This window comes from Adiantum capillus-veneris, chromosome 13 (assembly GCF_014529385.1).
Source record: "Adiantum capillus-veneris isolate H3 chromosome 13, ASM1452938v2, whole genome shotgun sequence".
Classification (NCBI taxonomy): Eukaryota; Viridiplantae; Streptophyta; class Polypodiopsida; order Polypodiales; family Pteridaceae; genus Adiantum; species Adiantum capillus-veneris.
In genome coordinates this window covers 115308291-115331547 of record NC_140943.1, presented here as the reverse complement: position 1 = coordinate 115331547, position 23257 = coordinate 115308291, and the positions used below count along the sequence as shown (strand labels likewise).

At 43.9% G+C, this 23257-nt stretch overlaps 1 protein-coding gene across 2 annotated transcripts in view; it reads left to right on the top strand.

Moving 5' to 3' along the window:
- The window catches only part of LOC147444700 (receptor-like cytoplasmic kinase 176), a 43556-nt gene extending 24143 nt beyond the window's left edge, over positions 1-19413 (top strand). The window contains exons 4-6 of one of the 2 annotated variants that reach the window (XM_086527248.1): positions 17975-18111; positions 18200-18323; positions 18410-19413. In XM_086527248.1, the coding sequence (XP_086383374.1) occupies positions 17975-18111; positions 18200-18323; positions 18410-18849 (701 nt within the window). In that variant the 3' untranslated portion in view covers positions 18850-19413. The remainder of the gene's footprint in view (positions 1-17974; positions 18112-18199; positions 18324-18409) is intronic. The other variant, XM_086527249.1, reaches the window with a different exon arrangement.
- Positions 19414-23257: the final 3844 nt, after the last annotated feature.

Sequence of the window (23257 nt, the reverse complement as noted above, 5' to 3'; positions counted from 1 at the left end):
TTCCAAAACTTCCGATTGTAATCATCCAGATTCTTGGAAGTAGCAGCATTAAGCTGGTGCCATTTTGTCATGACATCTGCTTCAAAGTCATCATATAACCATGCTGCTGCAAAAATCTGCTTGAAGTAAATCCATGTGGACAGAGCTTGCCCTTGAAGCAATAAAGTTGTCCACCATTGTCCCGCATTCCCTGTCAAGAAAGTGGCTGCCTTGCGGACCTTTGAAGCCTCTGTAAAGTTTCCCCTTGCATAGGTCTTGTCAAACTGCTGGAGGAATGAGAGAGCCTTCTTCCTGTCATCAAACCCTTTAAAGGTCGTGAAAGTCAAACCTTTGCCACCTTCTTTGTAAGGAGTTGGCCTCTCCAGCGGCGTTAAATTGTCATATGGAAGTGACTGAAACATGGGAACACTGTTAGGGTTCATTTGTGTTCCTTGACCGCAATTAAGTTGACCTGGAAATGCCATATTTGGTTGCTAATTTGTAATTCCAGCCATACCAGAATTTGCTTGTGGCATCCCAAATTGGCCTTGAGTGCTCTGACACCCTGGTAGCATGCGCGTGACACCATACATGGAGTTAGGCATCATCGTTTGAGCACCCCCAAACACTGTTCTTGGCGTGTAAAACTGATTTCCAGGTGCATGACCAGCTATGCTCTGGAATACCGATCCACCTCCAAAATAGCCAGGGTGTACTGAAGGTGGTGGGAAGACCTGTTGCATAGCCTGTAGGTTGCTTCCCTGCCCATTAGAACCAGCTATAGGTTGCTGAAAAGTGGCTGTCTGAACTCGTACAGTTTGTAAGACTGGCATCTCAGCCACGTGTTCTTGCACCTTAGGCACAGGTTGTGGAGACTGTATGTTCCCCGTCAAGTGTACAGGTGTTTCCATTGACTGTGCGGTTTGAATCACCTGTGCTTGAGCCTTAACAGGCTTTTGAATATGATCCAGTGACCCAACCTGTTGAGACGGAACAGGATGTTGCAGAAAGGCTAAAAACCTCGGGTTCTACATTACTTGTGTGAACATAGCCACAACAGTAGCCAACTGGGTCCTGAATATATCATCATCCGTCTGTGGTGGTCTTGAGGACTCACCCACTTCATGTGTCTGTTGACCCTGAAAAGAGGAAACCTCTTCAGTCACATCATCTTGTCTGTCAGCCATAATTGCAATTCCTTGTGTCTGGTCTATGATCCCCTGTGTCTTCAAGCCCAAACTGACCAAGGCTCACTTCTATGGGAAAAAGTTATTGAATCCCGAGGATGGAACCATGAAACCGGCCTGTACTTTCAAAAAGGGCGGTAGACTTTAAACTTAAACCTTATTTGCTTTCACCCATTTAATTTGTCGTCCACTTTACCTTTACTTTCAAGACACAACAAAGGGGAGAGGGATACAGGCTGCTAGATTGCACCTGTATGAGTAGACCGACACCAGATTGGCCCCCAACTTAGGTGCCCCTTTCGGTATTTCTTCATTGTTCAAAAGAGGGAATAAACGTTGTGGTTCCCTACAAGCTGCCCCGCACAAACTCGGCTGAATTTCCACTTGCCTGATTTCGGCAGCATAACTGTACTAGGACACTTCACAGTCAGTATTCCCACGCATTGACCGACTTTCCCGACGCATACGGGCACTTTGCAAAACCTGGTGAGAATCTGCAGCACGCTGAATTCTCTGTTTTCAGCCCCGAAAATGCGCCAGATCACCTGTACAACGGTCCCCTCGCGACCCCGAACCTCTTGGGGGTATTAGGGACCGTTTAGGGCCAAAATCCTAAACCTGCAAAAATACACAGCAGGCTGTAAGTTACTGTTTCGGGCTCCGTTTCGCGTGCCGGTCGCATCCGTAGCAAGTCCTCGAGCTCCCGCACCTATAGGGCTACTTGCCCTTTGAATCGGACGAGATTTTTGGCGTGAAACCTCTCCGAATTCACCTGTACCTGCGGGGGGATTAGCCGCTAGCTGATCCAGTACCTGTGCAAGAGGCTCTTGCCTCGGCAATCGCGCATGAACCCACACAACTGTACATTGGTCAATTGAAAAGCCCACTAGTGGGGCATAACGTACTGCCATAGGGGAGAGAGAGGGTAGTGCGTAGTGTGCAGGGCATTACTCCTGGCACAGCAATGTACATAGGAGGGAAAGCAAGCACTCCATAGCTCTTAACCTGTGACAGAAGCTGAAAATGAGCCTCTCCCAGCTTAATAATCAGCGCCACTTCTTGTTGCATGAGGAAAGTGCACCAAAAGGTGCCACTTGGCACATTTACAAGCATTTTCCCGTTTCAAGGTTGCCGCCTTAAAATCTCCCAACCGGTTGCCCAGTTGACTTCATGGCAGAGTAAGAAAATGTTCCCCTTGTCATTCCGGAGGTAATGACGCAAACACATTTTCAGGTCCCAAAATAGCAGTTTTCTAAATTTTAGGAGATGCTGCCATTGTATCTTTCTAGGTCATTTGACCCCCTTTGTACAATGTAGCCTCTGTAGCAAAGGATTCCACTTTGGCTAGTCTATGACCCCACTTTGGCTAACCATAGTCTTTGTCCAACCTTAGTGCTCTCTTGCCCTCAGGCTTGGTATCCCTCTAGACAGTTCCACACTAGCTATGCAATGCAGGGCAGTTAGATTTCCTGAGGGGTGTTTCCAAAAAGTGAAAGTAAATAGATAATAAGAAAGAAATCAACAAAAAGGATAGATAGTAGTCACACGCTGGTGACACCCTCTGATTCCTGCCAAAAAACAGTGAATTCAGCACGCTGTATTTACTGGTTTTTGCCCTGTTTTCAGTCCCAAACAGTCCCCTAGCTGTCCTCTGCCAGTGGGGCACGATTCCCAATGGTTCTGGTGTCCGTATGACTGAAAAACAGTCAATTTACAGTGCATACACAGCGCTGAAAATGCACTTGTATGGTGAGGTTATGACCCTCACCGGTGCCTGCTTTGGAGTAGTAGCGAGCTACCCCTGTTCCTGCTCAAGGAGGCTCTTGCCTCAGCACAAAAGCATGAACCCACACAGCTGTACATCAGTCAAATGAAAAGCCCTCTTGTGGGGCACATAACTGCACTTAGGCGAGAGAGAGAGCAGTATGTAGTGTGCAGGGCATCACTCCTAGCACCACACTGTACATTGGAGGGAAAGAAAGCACTCCATAGCTCTTAACCTTTGACACATTCTCAATGAAGCATCCCCCAGCATAAATCGAGCGCCCCCTCTGCTGCCCTTGACCTGTAATACATCTGTGAAGAAATAGATGCAAAAAGGGGAAGATTTCCATGGCTGCCAAGACCTGCGTATCGCTGAATACGCAGCAAAACAGCCCTGTATACACGCATCTGATGCATTCCAATGCTGAAAATGAGCTTCTCTGTCCTAGGTAAAGTCATGGGAAGCTAAAAAATGGAGAGAAATGGCTGAAAATCAGAGTTATCAGCCTCCAAAACTGCTCCAGAAAGTCAGTTACGAGTTCTCTTCTCCCAAACTTGGTAAATTGGCCAAAAAGTGCCACTTGGCGCTCATGTATGCAATTTCCCCGCATTGGGCTTCCTGCTTAAAAATCTCTCAACTGGTGCATCTGTTTACTTTGCAGCAGCGTAATAAAATGTTCCCCTTGTCATTCTGATGCTAATGACGCGAACAGATTTCATAGCCCAAAATAGCAGTTCCCTAAATTTTAGGAGATGCTTCCATTGGGCTCCCATTGGTCTTCTTACCATCTATCCCCATTGGGACCGCATCCAAAAATGCAATGTCGCCCAACTGTCGGATACTTTCCTTTGGTGACTTTATGTCTTTAGTGACTTCACTTTCTAGTATCCACCAACTTGCTAAGTGTGACGGGGGGACCTACATGATCTTGAACTGAGCCTAGACATCCTTTTACTTTACGAGTTCTAGTGTCGACCAAACTTCTCGTCTGCGGGTGAAACTACCGTTCACATTGGCCATACAATGTCTGACCATTTGCAACTTCAAAAAGAGGGTCTCAAAAATTAAACAAAAATCATTGGAAAGAAACTAACAACTAAGGTTAGCAGTTGCCACGTCCTCGTGACACCGGTAGTACCAACTCTGGACCAATTGTCAACCTCTCTTTTAGAGTATTAAATGCTGCAATCTTTGATGGTTTCCAAGAAAAAAGAACCCCTTTTTTGTGTCAGAATGTAATAGGCTTGGACACTTCAAGCGAGAAATCAATATCAACACACGAACAGAAACTTCAAAATCATTGAACTTTAATAGTGAAGAAGAAGAAGAAGAAGAATATTTTAACATTGTAGGAAACTATCCCAAGAGAGAGTCGACACGACTCGGCGGAGTTTCGTGCCCAAAAGCATTGGTCCCAAAGACTGGTGTCCCTTTTAGTATTTCTTTAGCATTGATCATTGCAAAGTACAACTCTCGAGGGACCTTTGCTCTCAGACTCTACGTCCAGATGCTCCAGGGGCTATGCAGAGTGAGGCCCCAAGGGCTCTTTTATTCTTGCGAGGGATGCCCAAACACAGAGCCCCAAAAGCAATCAGGCTCAAAAGCACTTTTCTCCAAAAGCATGTGCTCTTAAAAGTTGGCGTTGGAGATCCCCAAAAGGAGACATCGTAATTTGCAAAAATCCTTACAGCTTGCCACGTCAGCACAAAAGCGTAAAATCCAAAAAATCCGTACAGTCCTTCCACGTTACCATCCGTATGGATTGCCATGTCAACATGTCAGCACAATTTACGGTAATCTCTTCTAGATGTTAAGCTTTTGGTGTTTAGGGTTTTAGGCCTCTTGGTCGGTGCTCCATAAGTTCTTTAAGTGTTCGTTTAGTGTTCTCGTCCACTTCTCTTCCAGTTGGCCAGGCCATGTCATCTATGAAGAAGCAATCTCCGCAAACTTTGGAATGAATTGCCGGTAACATGAGCACAAACCCAAAAAGCTTCGAACTTCATGTACATTCTTCAAATCTGGCTGTTACAGGCTTGGGACACTCCAAGCGAGAAATCAATGGCGACATGCAAAATCATTGAATTTTACGAGAGAGAGAGAGAGAGAGAGAGAGAGAGAGAGAGAGAGAGAGAGAGAGAGAGAGAGAGAGAGAGAGAGAGAGAGAGAGAGAGAGAGAGAGAGAGAGAGAGAGAGTCGACACGGTATGGCAGAGTTCCGCGCCCAGATGCACTAGCCCCAAAGACTGGCGACCCTTTCGGTATTATTGCTCACAATGAAGTACAACTCTTGAGCATAGCAACTATAGTACGTGTACTTTATTTAGAATACGAGAAGTCCCGTATTGAAACGTATAGTACGTCTCATAAGGTTTTCTAATCTAACGTTTTTTACTCAAAACGTATTCTATTCTAATGTCTTTTGCTAGTTGATCAAGTGTGTTTTAGAGCTTCATGGTGCTTGTTTATGTATATGCCATGATTAAACATTCAAGAGTCATCGAGGAGGTGCATGACCCGCTTCATTTGTCCTTATGAAAGTATCATATTCAAAAAGGTTGACGTATTTTATTTTTGGTTCTCAAAAATACATGTAGTACGATTATTATACATTGAGTATTAAACGTCCCATCCCGTATCGTGGTTGCTATGCCCTCGAGGGTCCTCTGCTCTTAGACTCTGGATGCTTTGGAGAGTGAGAGACCCAAGGGCTCTTTTAAACTTACAAGGGATGCCTAAAAGCAACTTTAGTTCTAAAAGCACATTAATCCAAAAGCATGTGCTCTCAAAAGCTAGCATTGGGCTCTTCAAAAGCAGTCAACGTAATTTGCGAAAATCCGTACAGAATACCACATGGCACCAACAACACAAAACGCGGAAAATGAATATTGTCCTGCAATGTCATCGTCGGTACGGACTCCCACGTTAGCATGTCAGGGCATTTTACGAAAATCCTCCTCAAAGTTTAAGCTTTGGGATTTTTAGGGATACGCTCCTCGATCGGTGCTCAGAGGTTCTTCGAAGTTCAGTTCTTGAGTTTCTCTCGATCACTTGGCTATTTCCAGTTGGACGTGCCTCATCATCACTATGTGACGTTCTCTGCAGAGTGAGAGGCCCAAGGGCTCTTTTAAACTTACAAGGATGCCCAAAAGCAGAGGCCCCAAAAAGCTTTAGTTCTAAAAGCACATTAACCCAAAAGCATCATAGGCTCTCCAAAAGTAGCCAGCGTAATTTGCAGAAATCCGTACAGCCTGCTATGTGGAACCTGAAACGCAAAAGGCGTTAAATCCGTACTGTCTTGCCACGTCATCGTCCGTATGGACAACCAGATCAGCATGTCAATGGATTTTACAAATCCTCCTTAGAGTTCAAGCTTTGGGATTTTTAGAGATAGGCCCCTCGATCGGTGCTCAAAAGTTCTTCGAAGTTCAGTTCTTTAGTCCCTCGTCCCCCTTGTCCACTCGATCATTTCTCTTTCAGTTGGGCATGCCACGTCATCACTATGTGACATTATCCCCTCTTGAAAGAATTGTAATCGCCCTCGATTAGCCTGCAAAACAGCCAAAGGACTCTACCAATCCAGTACGCTCACAAAAACATCAATCACTGAACAATCACATCGAGGGTCTCAGATACAAATTTTGATCATTGTAACCATTTAGCAATCACATCCAGACTGCACTGATCTTTCACGGATGTCTAGATCTACTAAATCTTGTTACTATCAGATTCATATCCTTTCATTTCACACGTCAATCAAGCAAACCATGCCCATGACCATCCCCACAAGACAATACATCCACATAGCATGCGGTTCACAAAATCACACTTAGTTCACACCGAACAACGTGCTTTCAATCATTCAATCTATCCATCTCATTCTGTCCAGAACTCTTGATGCACTCACAACAACATCCAATCATCTAATTTAGATAGACATCTCGATGCACTAGAATCTCATTCAGTTCACATTCAATAAGGCATCACATCTAGATCTCACTGATCTCTAACAAATGTCTATATGTGCTAAGTTTAAATCACATTCATTCTTCATTCACTTAGCCATCACATCCAGATCTTACTTATCTCTGTTGGATGTCTAGGTGCATTAAGTTTTAATCATGTATCAGATAAAATGCTGCAAACATTTCATCGTTCTCTACATGTCTCTAACAATACACACATGAAAGAGCATATGTTGTTAGTTCAATCAAGAAAATTTCCATTTCAGTCCCACAGTTCATAAAGTCATTCCGCAAAATACTGTCGACCTATCAGTACCCTAAAATCTCAAAGAGAAACAAGTGACTTTATTCAATCTAGGCAATCTGTGACAAAGGAGTGGAGTGGCTCCCCTCTTGTGTAGGCCGCACCACTCCAGATTCAGCGTGCTGATTCATCGGTAACTTTTGGCATAGACACTGCTAATAGCCCAAAAACTTCAAGGAACAACTCTCAATGAAGAGAATTTGTGAGGTTCTCCTCCTCTATCCACTTTGCATTGAGCGCCAAAAAGTGCCCTTGACCAAATTATCCGGTGGACTTAGCTTACCTTTCTATTCTTTTCTTGTGCCCTTTAACCTATTGTTAGCCCAATTGGCCTCCTTGTCGTTGGCACCTCAATCTAGATCTGTGGAATTCTCTGATCTACCAGCTGATTATCTTTACTTTCTTTCCTTGTGCCCTTGGATCTATGGGTAGCCTCGCTAGCCTCCCCTGTTCGTTGGCATGTTAGTCTCAATCTTTGGAACCATGAGACAGACTATCATCTGATCCGTGTTCTTCTTTGGAATCTTCTGATAAACTTGCATCCGGTTCCTTTAGTTTGCCGAAACCCTCGGATGCGCTACCATCTAATTCTCTTATTGCTCCGAAATCTTGGGAGTAGCTGTCATCCGGTTCCCCTGATTCATTCTCTTTACTTGCAGACTCTTGCCCTGTTGAGGTGGATACTATCCCATCCGTAGGATAAGTCCATGAGCCGGCATACATCCCAAATCCTTGCTTAGCATGTCCCATAAGTCTCTGAATAGAGTCGGACTTCTGTTCTAGACAATACTCTCAAACTCTTTTGGCAAACCACAACAAAACCGCTCAATCTTGTCCCTCAAAAGTAATCTTCCGAAACGAAGACGCTGGCAAATAAGTATCCCAAAACTTGTGGCAGTAGTCATCCAACGTATCTTTCTTAGTCATTCTCAAATGATGCTAAGTTGTGATGACATCTCTTTGATATTCGTATGATATCCAAGTCGACGTGAAAATCTTCTTGAATTTTACCCATGTCGCATGTTACAGACTTGGACACTCCAAATCGGAGATCGGGCAAGACACACGAGAGAATCACTTAAAATACTTCACAACTTTATCACACTTTAAAATTAGATTCAACAGGGTCCGTGTCACGAGGACGTGGCAATTGCTAACTTGAGTTGTTGGTTTCTTTTTGATGATTTTTGTTTAATTTTTTGGACCCTATTTTTGAAGTTGCAAATGATTGGACATTGCGTGGTCAGTGTGAAACAGTCGATGGCCGAGAGTTTCACCCGTAGTTGGGGAGGGTAGGTCACCACAAGTTGGTCGTGCTAATCGGCACTGGAATCCAAGCAATAAAAGGTTGTTTAGGCTCAGTTCAAAGTCATTTAGGCCTCTCGCGACACTTATAAGTTGGTGGGTACTAGGGAATTAACTCAAAAGAGGCAAACTGGACACATGGCGGCTCCAGACGCATTTGCCAAATTTGCATGAAGAGGGGGCGTCCATTTCAAGAGAGGGGGACTGATTTCAGCCCATAAGTGAGTGCTTCTGTGTGTGTGAGTAGTGGGTGCAGGTGCTCACAACTTCAATGGAAAGCTTGCCTTCTCCCTTGCTCTATGTAGCGTGATGATTTGCTCTCGCGCATCTCTCTTTCCCCTTTGCACATATAATAATGCCCCACTAGTTGGAACTTGGGCTTCTTAGATGACCATGTACAGTTATGGGGGTTTTAATGTTTATGCGCGTTTGCGAAGGCAAGAGCCTTCTGTACAGGAACCGGATTAGCTAATTGCTAATCCCCTTCAGGTACGCATAGTTCCATAACGAAGGAAATAAAAAACGGAGAGTTTTCTCGCATGAAAACTCGTCCGATTTGAAAGGGAACTGTCCCATTGTGTGCGGGGGCACCTCAGACACGCGTAGGCGTGCTCGCTCTGCTCGAAACGGTCCAAAACAAAGAATTACAGCCTGTCACAAAGTGATGACGTGGCGGACAACAAAAACCCTAATTTTTGCGAGAAACCCTAAAATTCTTGTAAACCCTAATTTCTGCCAGAAACCCTAATTTCCGGAAATCGCAGAGGCTAAAAATAAATAAATAAATAAATAAATAAATAAATATATTTTGGTGAAAATGATGAGCGACGTGAATTTTGCTTATTTTAATAAAAAATGAGAAAAGACTCTCTAAGAGAGAGAGAGAACTAATGCTTTTTATTTTAAAAGCTTTTGGGGCTCTGCTTTTGGCCATCCCTTGTAATCTTTAAATTAGTGGTGAGGGCCTCACTTCTGAGAGCATCTGGACGCAACGTCTGAGAGTGAAACCCTAGCCACTCTCTTGTACTTTGATATGATTAATATATAAAGAAATACCGAAAGGGGCGCCAGTCTTTGGGGCCAATATCTCTAGGCACGAACTCCGCCGGGCCAGTGCAAATCTATTGTGATCTGTGAATTGTTTTGAAGTGGTTATTTGGTGCTGTCGCGATTGATTATTGACTTGGAGTGTCCAAGTCGGTTACAGTGGTATCAGAGCACGGCCGATTTCTCTTCTACGAGAAATCTGATCCCCGATTTTTTTTTTCCGTGGCACCTATGGCTTCAGGCAATGATCAGTCGACTCCCTCTGTATCTGGAGATGCGGGCAGGGATCACAACGAAGATTCCGGGAGAGAGTATGGCCCGCCTTGGCCTACTTAGGCGGAGCGGCGAGAGATGGAGCGTCGCCAGTTGATCGGCGATGCAACATAGATGATGCTCAATTTTGCCAAGGATCCGAAGATGGCAAAATATATGAATCAGACCTCCTTGGGAAGAGGTACAGATGGAGTGGCAGAGAACCACAACCACTCCCGAAACCCGCTCTCAAGAAACCTTCTACCTCCAAGAAAATATATGGAGAAGGAACTGGAGAACGTGGTTGATGCACGGATTGCTCAGCTTTTTGACGCGCAAAAGAAAGCCAAAAAGCACGGCAAAAAGCAGAAGAAAAGCAATGACTTCCCGGGATATTTGGGTCGTCGGTCGACATTTGACAAGGCAAAGAAATAGAAGAAGCGTGTTCGATTTGAAGGAGTACCCAGTTCTTCTTCTTCTTCTTCTTCTGACAGTTCTTCTAGCTCTGCAGATTCGAGCGAAGAAGACAGAAAAGGTAAAAAGCGAAGCAAGAAACAAAGCTTCGGAAAGGGCAAGAAGAAGGCTACATCTCGCCCAGAGTTGACAGTTCCATTGAGGACTCGTCTACAGACAAGATTCCTATGACGGAAAGTTTTATGCGAACAAGAAGAATTTTTACAAAGCCAACCAGTATGACTTTCTCGAAGATAAAAGCAAGAAAGTCCGAGAGTTTAAGGAAGGTGGCCACTCGATCAAGTTTGATACTTTTCAAGAGACTCAGATGCTTCGAAGGCTTTGTCTTTTATATAGCAGTTTGACATCGCTTTCGCGGGAGGACGCTATACAGAGCACTCCAAGATTCGGAGAGCTACCTCTTACCTTAAGGGGAATGCTCGCACTTGGTGGTCCACGCTTCTTTTAACAAGAGTGCGCCAGTTAAATGGCTGAAATTTAAGAAGCTTTTTATTTCTTCTTGGTTGACGCAAGAATATAAACGAGATATACGAGCTGCTTGGAACCATCTTTAGATGACCAAGAAAGACACAATCAATGCTTATTGTGAAAGATTCTGGAGCTCTTTTCTACCCGCCTCTTCATTCAAGAAGATCTCATTCAGAGAACAGATTGAGCGGTTTACCTTGGGTCTACCTACAAAGATCCGAGATCACTGCTTGGAACAGAAGTCAGCTTCTATTCAGGAGTTGATGAGTCATGCGAAGCGGGGCTTTGCCATTTACTCTGGCAGTCTGACCTACCCCACAGATGAGGCCGTGACACAATGAGCCGAACAGACTTCTGGGAATAAAAGTAGAAAGAAAAAGAGTAACCCAGCGAAAGATGATGCTCGACCCAAGCTTACTCCTGAGGAGAGAGTTCGCTTCATCAGAGAGGGGAAGTGCTTTGGATGCGGGGAACATGGACATATCTCCGCGAAGTGCCCTAATAAGGCACAAAAAGAATAGAATGATAAAGACGACGACAGGTCTAAGAGTTCGAGAGCAACTGAGGAATGTGGCAGAAAAGGCAGATAGAAAAGCAGAACTGGTACCACATGGCATGGGACCTGCACCGAATCTAATGAATGAAAGTACAAACTTTGCCGCTTTTGGGGCAAAGCGAAGGATCAGGAAGCTCTTTTGAAGGAGCCTTTTCACTTGGAATTGGCGGCTCGATTTGGAATTACGTCCGACAGACTGACACCACAAGCGGAGGTAGTTCGACTGGCACCCGGATGGGATGTTGCCATTACACCCAGCATTGGCAAACTTTGTTTGCAATGACAGGGGTGTTTAGGGCACGCGAGTGACGTTCTACTCAGGATCCCTTGGTACCACAAGAACTACGCCGTGGTTGACTACCGGGCCGAGAAAGCGACTTTGATAAATGAAGGGCTTAGAGATTGTACTTGATGAACTTCAGTTTCTTACTCATTCTTTTGGGAGAGAACTGAACGTTGGATAAAGGTTGAATATGTTTTGACCTGATCAAAAGAACGCCAAGATTTTTCTCCACACGTGCCGATTTCTTTTCAGAGGGCCTGAAGATCAAACCATTGATCTGATACCTAGAAGCACGCCACCGAATCGGCCACCTTATCGTGTGAGCTGAGTACAGAATGAGAAGATTATGAACCCAGTGAAAGACCTCTTGGAAAAGGGTCTTGTCCAGCCTAGTACTTTACCGTATTGCTCTCCAGTGTTGTTGGTTTGAAGAAAGACGGATCTTGGAGAAAGGGCATCGATTATAGAGGTCTCAACAAATCACCATCAAGAACAGATTTCCTTGCAGATTGACGGGCAATTTGAGATTGCCAATTCAGTGATTTTAGATTTATTGAAGTCTTGTATCTCGGATCAGAAGACTCAATGGGAAAAGAACTTACCTTTGGTGGAATTTGCCTACAATAACACGATACACTCTTCGACGGGGAAGACGCCATGTGAGATTGTTGAAAGTGCTGCGAAGGTTCCATCCTTCCTGAGCACGAAAGATTAGATATTTGAAGCGGATGACTATTCGCGAGATTTGGATACGGCTTTTGCCAAGGTTCGCGAGACTTTGCAGGAGTCTCAAGAACGATAGAAAAAGGCAGCGGATCGCCATCATCGCGACTTGAAATTGAAGGAGGATGATTGGGTGCTCTTACTTTTGAGAAGGCATGCCTACGAAAGAAAAAGGGAAAGGAGAGGCTTTTTCCAAAGCTTAGTATGCGATACTACGGACCTTTCCATATCACGGACAAGATAAATGATGTCTCCTTCCGATTGAAACTGCTAGATACTTGGAGGATTCATAATGCATTGCATGTGAGTCTCTTGAACCCTGTTAAGGGTGATGTGCCTGATGATGGGAGAGCCTGATGAGCAACCCGAAGTGGAAGAAAACGAGGAGATCGTTATTTCTGAACAGATTTTGGCACATAACGATACGAAGAAAGGTAAAGTCTGAAGGCGGTTCTTGGTTTAGTTCAAGAACTTTTCAGCATTTGATACGAAGTGGATGGAGGAGGAGGACCTAGCAGATACTAGTCGGATTGTGAAACTTTACCTCGATGTTTTGGTTTAGCATAGTCTACTCCAAACGGAACCCAGAAACTCAGCTTGGCCGAAGATTTGGTGCAGTGGGATGCACAAGAGGGGAGTTACTCCACTCCTTTGTCAACAGATGCCTCGATTTTGATACTAAAGTCACTGATGTCTCTTTGAGCTTCAGGGATACTGAGAGCTGACAGTATTCTGCTGGATGACTTTATGAAATGGAATTCCTGATAATGATACTGATTTGTTCCTGACTGTTGAGTGCAGGAACTGATAGCCGAAATGACTGTAGCATTTTGGTCTGATTGATCTCGAATAGACATGGTTGCAATAGGGGTTAGTCAATCGGACAACGATGAGGTTCTAATTGGACCTAGATGTGATTGCTAGCTACATTGCCGATAAATCATGGTCTAAGATCCGAATGAATGTTTAATGTCATGTGATGTCCTGTGATATCTAGTAATGTCCTGTGATGTTGTGTGATGTGACTGTCGATTTTGTACATGTGCTAGATGTGTGTTCCTAGTACGTAGGTACTAACAGTCAGTGTTTGCTAAGACGGTTTATGGCTTTTGTCGGTTTTGCAGGCGTAATCGCGGTCGATTACAATGCTTTCAAGAGGGGGGTATGTCACAAAGTGATGACGTGGCCGACAGCAGAAACCCTAATTTTTGCGAGAAACCCTAAATTCCGGAAATCGCGGAGGCTGAAATTTTTGTTTTTTTTTGGAAAATGATGAGCGACGCGAATTTTCTTTTTTTTATAAAAAAAGAGAAAAGACTCTCTAAGAGAGAGAGAGAGAACTAATGCTTTTTATTTTAAAAGCTTTTGGGGCTCTGCTTTTGGGCATCCCTTGTAATCTTTAAATTAGTGGTGAGGGCCTCACTTCTGAGAGCATCTGGACGCAGAGTCTCAGAGTGAAACCCTAGCCACTCTCTTGTACTTTGATCTGATTAATATAAAAAGAAATACCGAAAGGGGCACCAGTCTTTGGGGCCAATATCTCTAGGCACGGAACTCCGTCGGGCCAGTGCAAATCTATTGTGATCTGTGAATTGTTTTGAAGTGGTTATTTGGTGCTGTCGCGATTGATTCTTGACTTGGAGTGTCCAAGACTGTTACACAGCCTGTTGTGTTTTTTTGCAGGTTTAGGGTTTCGCACCTAAACTACAGGGAATTGCCGAGGGAGCCTCGGAAAGGCCTTGGGATGCGCGTACAGGGCAATAGGCACCGAAAAGTGGCAAAACAGAAAATTACAGCATGCTGGAATTGATCTGCAGCTCATTGGAAAGCTTCCATATCGCAAGGGAAAGTGTCCTTGACGTGTACTTTTGACCTACAGGGATATTTGCGAAATTGTTGGTGAAATTGGGTCAAAAATCTGCAATTACAACCATGGATAGGTTTGGACAGCTTGGTGAGGGCTAGGTACAAGGGTTCGGATCGTTTATTTGTCAGGTTAGCCTCGGGAAAGCATTGGGTGCTTGTATAGGCCATTTTGGAGAAATTTCCGGAATCTTGTCTAATTCAAGGGACAAGTGACCCTACATGTGCGAGAGCTCGAGGGCTACCTAGAAAAGTGATCGGCACGCGGATCGGAGCGTAAAACAGAGAATTCAGCGAGCTTCAATTTCTCGCTAGGTTTTGCAAAGCGCTCTAAAGTGCGTGGAAAGTCAATGTTTGCTTGGGATTTTGTCCGTGGGGACTTCTACCGTGGTTATGTTGTCGAAATCGGGTTGGAGTAGAGGAATTTCAGCCCGATGCCCCTTTCGGTATTTCTTTATTCTTATTATACTCGAGAAAAACCTGTAAACTTTCACAAGATGTCCCACTTTTATCGGGCTGAAATTCCGCTACTCCAACCCGATTTCGGCAACATAACCACGGTAGAAGTCTCCACGGACAAAATCTCTATTTTGCGCTCCGATCCGCTTGCCGATCACTTTTCTAGGTAGCCCTCGAGCTCTCGCACCTGTAGGGTCACTTGCCCCTTGAATTAGACGAGATTCCTCGCGGGAAATCTCTCCAAAATGGCCTGTACAAGCACCCAATGCTTTCCCGAGGCTAACCTGACAAATAAACAATCCGAACCCTTGTACCTAGCCCTCACCAAGCTGTCCAAACCTGTCCATGGCTGTAATTGCAGGTTTTTGACCCAATTTCGCCAACATAAGGCGCAAATATCCATGTAGTTCAAAAGTACACGTCAAGGACACTTCCCCTTGCGGTATGGAAGCTTTCCAGTGAGCTGCAGGTCAATTTCAGCATGCTGTAATTTTCTGTTTTGCCACTTTTAGGTGCTTACTGCCCTGTACACGCATCCCAAGGCCTTTCCGAGGCTCCCCTGGCAATTCCCTGCAGTTTAGGTGCGAAACCCTAAACCTGCAGAAAAACACAGCAGGCTGTAATTCTCTGTTTTAGACCGTTTCGAGCGGAGCGAGCACACCTACGGGTGTCTGAGGTGCTCCCGCACGCAATGGGACAGTTCCCTTTCAAATCGAACGAGTTTTCACGCGAGAAAACTCTCCGTTTTTGCATTCCTTCATGATGGAATGTGCATACTTGAAGGGGATTAGCAATTAGCTAATCTGGTTCCTGTACAGAAGGCTCTTGCCTTGGCAAACGCGAATAAAATCCCCATAACTATACATGGTGATTTGAGAAGCCCAACTAGTGGGGCATTACCATATGTGCAAAGGGGAGAGAGAGATGTGCGAGAGCAAATCATCGCGTTACATAGAGCAAGGGAGAAGGCAAGCTTTCCATTAAAGTTGTGAGCACCTGCACGCACTACTCACACACACAGTAGTACTCACTTATTTGTTGAAATCAGTCCCCCTCTCTTGAAATGGGCGCCCCCTCTTCATGCGAATCTGGCAAATGCATCTGGAGCCGCCATGTGTCCAGTTTGCCTCTTTTGAGTTAATTCCCTAGTACCCACCAACTTATAAGTGTCGCGAGGGCCCTAAATGACTTTGAACTGAGCCTAGACACCCTTTTATTGCTTGGATTGTAGTGTCGATTAACCTGACCAACTCGTGGTGACTTGCCCTTCCCGACTGTGGGTGAAACTCTCGGCCATCGGGCATTTCACACTGACCACGCAATGTCCGGTCATTTGCAACTTCAAAAAGAGGGTCCCAAAAATCAAACAAAAATCATCGGAAAGAAACCAACAACTCAAGTTAGCAATTGCCACGTCCTCGTGACAGCCCGACGTAGTTCGTGCCCAGAGGGTTGGCCCCAAAATCTGGCACCCCTTTTGGTATTTATTTTTATATTAATGCTTGAGCAAATGCTACAATGTTCGAGGGTCATCTCTGCTCAATGTTTCCAAGCCAATTTGAGAGAGGAAGAGACGCTGGCAATCAATTTATAGGCCCATGGCCTTTCAAAAGCAGTTACATGAAAAGCTACAGGTTCGAAAAAGCATCAGATACCAAAAGCTGGTGCTAGAGGGAGGTTCCGTACTTTGCGAAAATTCGTACGGATTCCACGTCAGTTGTCAGTGCGATTCGCAGGGCTGTCCATACAGCTTGCCATGTCATCAATACTTCGCGGTCTTTTTTTTTTTTTATACATCTTATGTCCCCAAGGGTTCCATCAGATGGGACCTTATAAGTTGGACGACACATGGGACCTTATAAAAGCACTTCACAACTTTAAGCATAGTTCAATTGAGTCGACACAGCCCGACGTAGTTTCATGCCGAAAGATAATGGCCCCAAAGACTGGCACCCCTTTCGATATTTATTTTTATATTAATGCTTGAGCAGAGTTACAAGGCCCGAGGGTCCTGTCTACTCTGTTGTACAAGCAAGACTGAGCTAGAGAGTGGCCCTGGGTTCCAATTTAAAGGCCCTTTGGGGCTTCTCCAAAAGCAATACATGAAAAGCTTTAAACTCAAAAGCTTCAAAGTCCAAAAGCTAGCGCTAGCTCCTGCCAACGCAAATCATGCAATTTCGTACGGCTGTTAGTGTGAAACGCAGAGCGTCCGTATAGCTGCCATGTTAGCGCAATTTCCTCTCTCTCTCTCTCTCTCTCTCTCTCTCTTCTCTCTCTCTCTCTCTCTCTCTCTCTCTCTCTCTCTCTCTCTCTCTTTGTGACATTCCTTAGTGTCCCTAGGGCCCCATCGGACGAGATCGTATAAGTTGGAACTACTTATAACTCAAGTGTCCCTAGGCGGACATGCCATGTCTTAATTTTGTGATAGCCTCTCGCCATCTCCCGTGAATCTCATCCATCAGGTGATTCTTCAGGTGTCTCATAAATTTCGGGTTCTGGGAGTACTTCATCAATCTTTTTACACACTTGTCAACTTGCATTTGACGTTTGTACTCCGCTTTGGCGAACTTTCCCGTTGAAAATTTACCCAATTCTTCTTTCTTTTCTTCAGTTCCCCCACCAATTTTCAACGTTTCTTAGCCTCCCCCTTGAAAGGTGATCTCTATCAGATTCTCCGCAAGAACCCATGTGTGGTCTTGGGTTCTTCATGGCTTATGCCCTTTAAGACAGAGTGATGAAGATGGGAGCGTGCACGATGCACGATGGACTAAGGGTGGGAGTGGCTGATAAGTCCGGCGTAGGAGTGGCTTTACCTGTTTGGAAAACCCCACGAACCTAAAACTGGCTAAAAAATTATAATAAATATTTAAACTCACTAAAAGTGACCTGACACAAATTTAGTAGCACAGCTACAGAAGACTCCAGACTCTAACCATGGGAAACCCTAGGAACGGGGGTTCCGCCTCATGCTGGTCTACCGGGTGGGCAACACCGTGCAGTGCAACCACAAAACAGCCCTCATTCTCTAAGCTGCTCCTCAGAGATACTGGAGCAAGCATCGGACAGGAATCTGATCTCTAATAGTCTCTTGGGATTGCTCCTATGATGTAATTTTTTTTTTCTCTCTCCCTCTCACAATTGTATTCAATTATGTGTGTCTTGTCTGATACTGGAGCCACCACCGGACAGGAATCTGATCTCTAACAGTCTCTTGGGATTGCTCCTATGATGTTAATTTTTTTATATTTTTATTTTCTCTCCCTCTCTCAATTGTATTCAATCATGTGTGTCTTGTCTGCAGGTTTTTGAGGTTTCAGTACTCTAATCAGTTAATTGTTTTTGACACAGAAGGGGCTCTGCCTCTGCCCTGGAATACAAGGATGAAAATTGCATTGGGGGCTGCAAAGGGCGTGGAGTTCCTACATAGTGGAAAAAAACCAGTCATTTATCGAGATTTCAAGACATCCAACATACTTTTGGATGCAGTATGTCTCTGATTTTGGCTCGATTTCTTGGAGGCTTTCACTTTAGTCCCAAGAAGCATATTGAAAGTTTTAAGTTTCTATTTTTCAGGAATATCGAGCAAAGCTTTCTGATTTTGGTCTGGCTAAAGATGGCCCGCAAGGAGATAAAACCCACGTATCGACTCGAGTCATGGGAACTTATGGTTATGCTGCACCTGAATATGTGATGACTGGTATTAATATCTCACAAGTACCTTTAGTCTGCTTTTCTCACTATTCCAGAAATGTTCTCATCTATCATTGATCCTTTGATTTGTAGGCCACCTCAGTACCAAAAGTGATGTTTACAGCTTTGGCGTAGTGTTGCTAGAAATGCTTACAGGCAAGAGATCCATGGACAAAACAAGACCCAATGGAGAGCATCACTTAGCTGAATGGGCACGCCCATATTTGAGCGACAGGAGAAAGGTTTTAAGGATAATTGATCCTAGGCTAGAAGGTCACTATTCAGTGAAAGGTGCGCAAAAAGCAGGACAACTTGCTCACCGGTGCCTCAATCGGGACTCAAAGATGAGACCAACAATGACTGATGTCGTGGAAACTTTAGAGCAGATACAAAACTTAAAAGACATGGCAAATGCCACTTATCCCTCTCAAGGCCCAGGAGATGGCTCTGGAATGGGATCATCAGTACAGAGACATGCTAACAAGCATGGTTCAGTTCTTCCTTCCCGTCAGGCAACCCCAAGTAGGGGTTGATGTCGTTTTTCTCTTTCATGTATCGACGAGCTAAACTTCCTTTCCTTCTGGGATCAAGTAGGTCCCAAAGCTGGAGCTTTTTATACGGAGGGCGTCTGCTTCATATGCAAGAAGCCAGTTGTACCAAAATCAGTCTCATTCTGTTTATTTTCACTAATTAAGTCCCATGGCTCTTTCTACCCCTCTCTCCATACAGTTGCATGTAAGGGGCCTTCAAAACAGCTGATTTTGGAATAAGGAGATTGGGAATTTTTAACATATGAAATGCACAGAAGGTTGTATTTGCTCCCATCTAGCAGGTGATAAAGAATGGTGCCTCAGAAAGAAGAATGTTGTGTTCCCCGCTTGATATGGAGTTTTCTTGTAGAATATGAAGCAACATGTGTGAAACGGTTGGTAATCATCTTATCTATCCTCTTTTAGGGGAGATGCTTTCTCGGCCACAGGAGAGCAGGGGCTTTCGGCTGTGTCCTTTGATTTGTGTGGTGGTAGTTTGTGGGTATTTTTATTGTATCTACCTCCAGTTTGAGGTGCTTAGTGGAATGATAAGCCAGTGTTGTCAGATGTCGAGTGGATCTTTGCTTCCATTGTGTTGTCATAATAGTAGCTTGTGAAGGCACTTCACAAGTTGCACTTGATGATTTTGGAGGTAAGAGGCAGGGCTAGTGATAATGTTGCTACTATTGCTGTGCTTTTATATTTGGGTTTTTTTGCAGTATCTAGGGTTTTGTCTGATTCCAATATATATCTAAAATAAGGGTTTTTTTGCAGTATCTAGGGTTTTATCTGATTCCAATTATATATTATATATGGGTGGGATTCTGTGTAGAATGTCACCAAGGTTATGTAGACTTTTGGTTGAGTTGCAGCTCTCAATATTGGTTTCTTGAGTTCCTGCCTGCATCTGTCTGCCTGTTGATCTGATTTGCATGCTAAGTTGCCCGGCTCCCCATCTCCTTGCATGGGTTGATGGCATTTTTTGTGGTGATCAAAGCACATCCAAGGCATGTTTGGCATGTGAGTCCATTGGTTTTGGCATGCTAAAGCATGCCTGAAGAGGAGAATGAGAAAGGCGTACAAATTCTTGTTTGCCTTTGTTTCATATAAGGCTTCCTTGTCCCTTTCTTGTTGGCATTCCCTAGTGGTGCCTATCAAATGTTGTACAGTTTTATGAGGTTTTTAGAAGCTATTTTAAGATGCTGCTTTTCTAGGTGTGGTGCCTATTAAACGTTGTACACTTTTTTAAGGTTTTTAGAAGGTATTCAAAGATGCTGATTTTCAGCGTTCCCTTTTAGCGATGCTTGATGCTTGCAATTAATATAGTGTTGGCGCAAATAAAGCTTTGCGATAGTTAGTAGACGAGAGCAAGAACCTGCAGAAGATACTCTCTCTCTCTTCTCTTGTGGCAATGTAGAGCTCGAGGTCCACTCTCTCTCTCTCTCTCTCTCTCTCTCTCTCTCACACACACACACACACACACACACACACACACACACACACACACACACACACACAAACAACAGGCAGTGCCGCTGTCACTGTGGTAGTGACCTAAATCTCCAATATTATCATCTAAATATTGGGCAAGGTTTTTCTTCTACCCTTGTGCAAGGCAGTGTTTTGCGCTTTGATGAATGCATGTTTGAAGGGAACACAGGGTCCTTACCATCAAAATATGTTTCAAATTTTTGTGAATTGGGATGTTTGTAGCAGAGCAAATAATCACCTTAAGTCAAGTGATTGTTGTGGCGGCAACTCAACTTAACAGAGCCCGAAAGAGATTCGAGCGTGCTACCATGATGTTCATAGTTGTCTCGTGGAATATTGCCCTCGCATTTGGTGTTGCAATGCCCAAAGTATGATGCTCATTTTTCAAATGTTGCAAAGGTGTGGATTGATGCGCATGATCAATGGCTTTGATTGTTGTGATGGCAAGAGACTAGGGTCCTTAGTTCATTCACTACCTTTAAGAGCATTTCATATTGATAAGTGGATTCAATATACGTTGTTGCTTACATACTTGATGGGTCTTGACACTAGAAGAAATCATGAACGTCCAAGCTAACAATTGAGGATCGCGTGCTTTCAACTTTATTCCTCGTAACATACTTGACTTATGTATTGCTGGTCATCTTTGAACCTGTGGATCATATTTAAATAAATAAATATCCAAGTCCACATGGTTATACCTCATGTCAAGTAGAGGGTGCGTCGAGAGTTTCCAACACTATGCATCAAGAGAAACTTAATAGCTATAGGATATTTGCATAAAGAGTGCATGTATCGTATCATTGAGGTATATCAAATGTGAACAAGGCCTTTTGTAATATAAACATATGAATCAACCATCACTTCAATTGAGGTGGTGTTTGGAAATGTGATCCCAAGTTGCCTCTCTGTCTGAAGCAAGGCAATTTGATCAGGTTCATGATATAAAACTCTTAGTGGTTTGAAAAACTCATCAAATAACGCTTCAGAAAAAATCCTTTCTCCCATATTGCCATGATAAGAGCATGAATTTGGATGGGATAAAAGAAAAGGTTTAAGTTTTAAGCATGACAAGTATGTAGAATATGTTCAATCATGTCTAGTTTTATTTTTATCCATACCTGTCAATCCATGGGTTGTTGAGCCAGCTAGGAGAATAAGGCACTTACGACAATAGTGAAAAAATAGCAAGATACATAAGATATATAAAATATTCAACCATATTTAGTATTATTTTTACCATACTTGTTCATCCATGGGTTGTTGAGCTAGCTAAGAGAATAAGGCACTTACAAAGATAATAGTGAAAAAATAACAACATATATAAGAAGCAGAGAGACTATGAGGTAGCTCAATGGAAATGAAGGAGCAATGCAGAGATTGGTAGTATTCAGCCCACTTCTCCTCACACTACTAAATCAATCCTACACACATAGCAACAATATTGCATAACACTAGCAAATCTCAACCTTATACCCTCTAAACACAAGCATACATAGATGGATCTACAAATGAAGCAAGCATGCACTAATCAAGCATAACAATTAGTGTCCACACAAAAGAAAATTCACGGATCTTCATATCATGCTTGTTCAAATGCTTGTGACAAGGGAGCAGTGGCAAACAATTTTAGAGAGGTAAATTGTTGATTATATAAAGATCAAAGTTAATAATGCAAATAGAGAAATGGGTGACAACATTGCATAAGTAACACTAGTCTCATGAGCATGAAAATGTTCTGTGGATGATGATGTAAGTTCTAGCAGTTCTACTAGATTTGTTTTACCCAATGCAATCATCTTATCATGCCCACAAAAGAAGGGGCTTACTTGTGTACTATTGAGAAACCATTTGTGGTTGGTCAGAAGAAGAACAATATTGTTTCCACCTCTAATGCTCCCTGCAACATCTACTTCTCACTCAAACAAAAATAAGTCTAACGATATAGGTAAGAAGAAGCTGAAATGCCACTAATGCAAGAAAAATTCTCACCTCATTAGGTTAACTCCTAAGCTTAACGATACATAGGCTCGCAAGGTATAGGTAATGCAACCATTACAAATGCTTATTGGAGTGCAACCTTGGCAAATGTTGTGTAGGACTTAGCATGAGATTTTAGTTGTTAAGTTAACCGATGATTCATGGGTCGGGCTTGTTGGTCCTATAGGTGCTTGAGTGATCGCCAATGAGAGGCGCACCACATATCTCATTTGACAATATTTTTACTTTGACCCGGCCAGTGTGGGCGCCCATGTGTGAATGGGCCAAACCCATATAAAAAGGCCATTGTGACCTAAATCCCTCATTTTGAGGGGTGCATGCTAAAGCAGAGTGCTCTTGCCCTATCTCCATCTCCTTCTCCATTGTGTGCTCACAAGTGTGTGTGTATGCTTGAGAGAGAGAGAGAGAGAGAGAGAGAGAGAGAGAGAGAGAGAGAGAGAGAGAGAGAGAGAGCGATTCAGCATTGGTGGCGGCGAGGGGGTTGAGCGCAGCGACGACGGCTCCCTCTTCTTCACGACGAGGAATCCTTCACGGCGACGAGCGTAGAGCGGTGAGTGACACACTCTTGCTCTCTTTGATCTTGCTAGGTTAGCTTGGTTGTGTGCTTGCAGCCATCTGTGGCTCGCACGTGGTGCTTGGCAAGTTCCTAGCTCCAACCCGTGCGGCAGACGTGCACATTTTTGGCACTGTTTCGGGGGAGTTGCCTTGCACCAAGCACTCTGTGCTGCCTCGTGAAGTCACTCAGTGCATGTAGGAAAGGTAGAGGAAGGTGCGTGTGTGCGCTTTTGGTACAAGTTTGTTAGGAATGGCATGAAAATCCCGTTCTATTAAGCTTGTGCTATTTTGTTCAATCAAGCTCTATTCTATTAAGCTTTGTTCAGTTCTGTTAAGCTCTATTCACTGGTTTTGTCACCTTTGT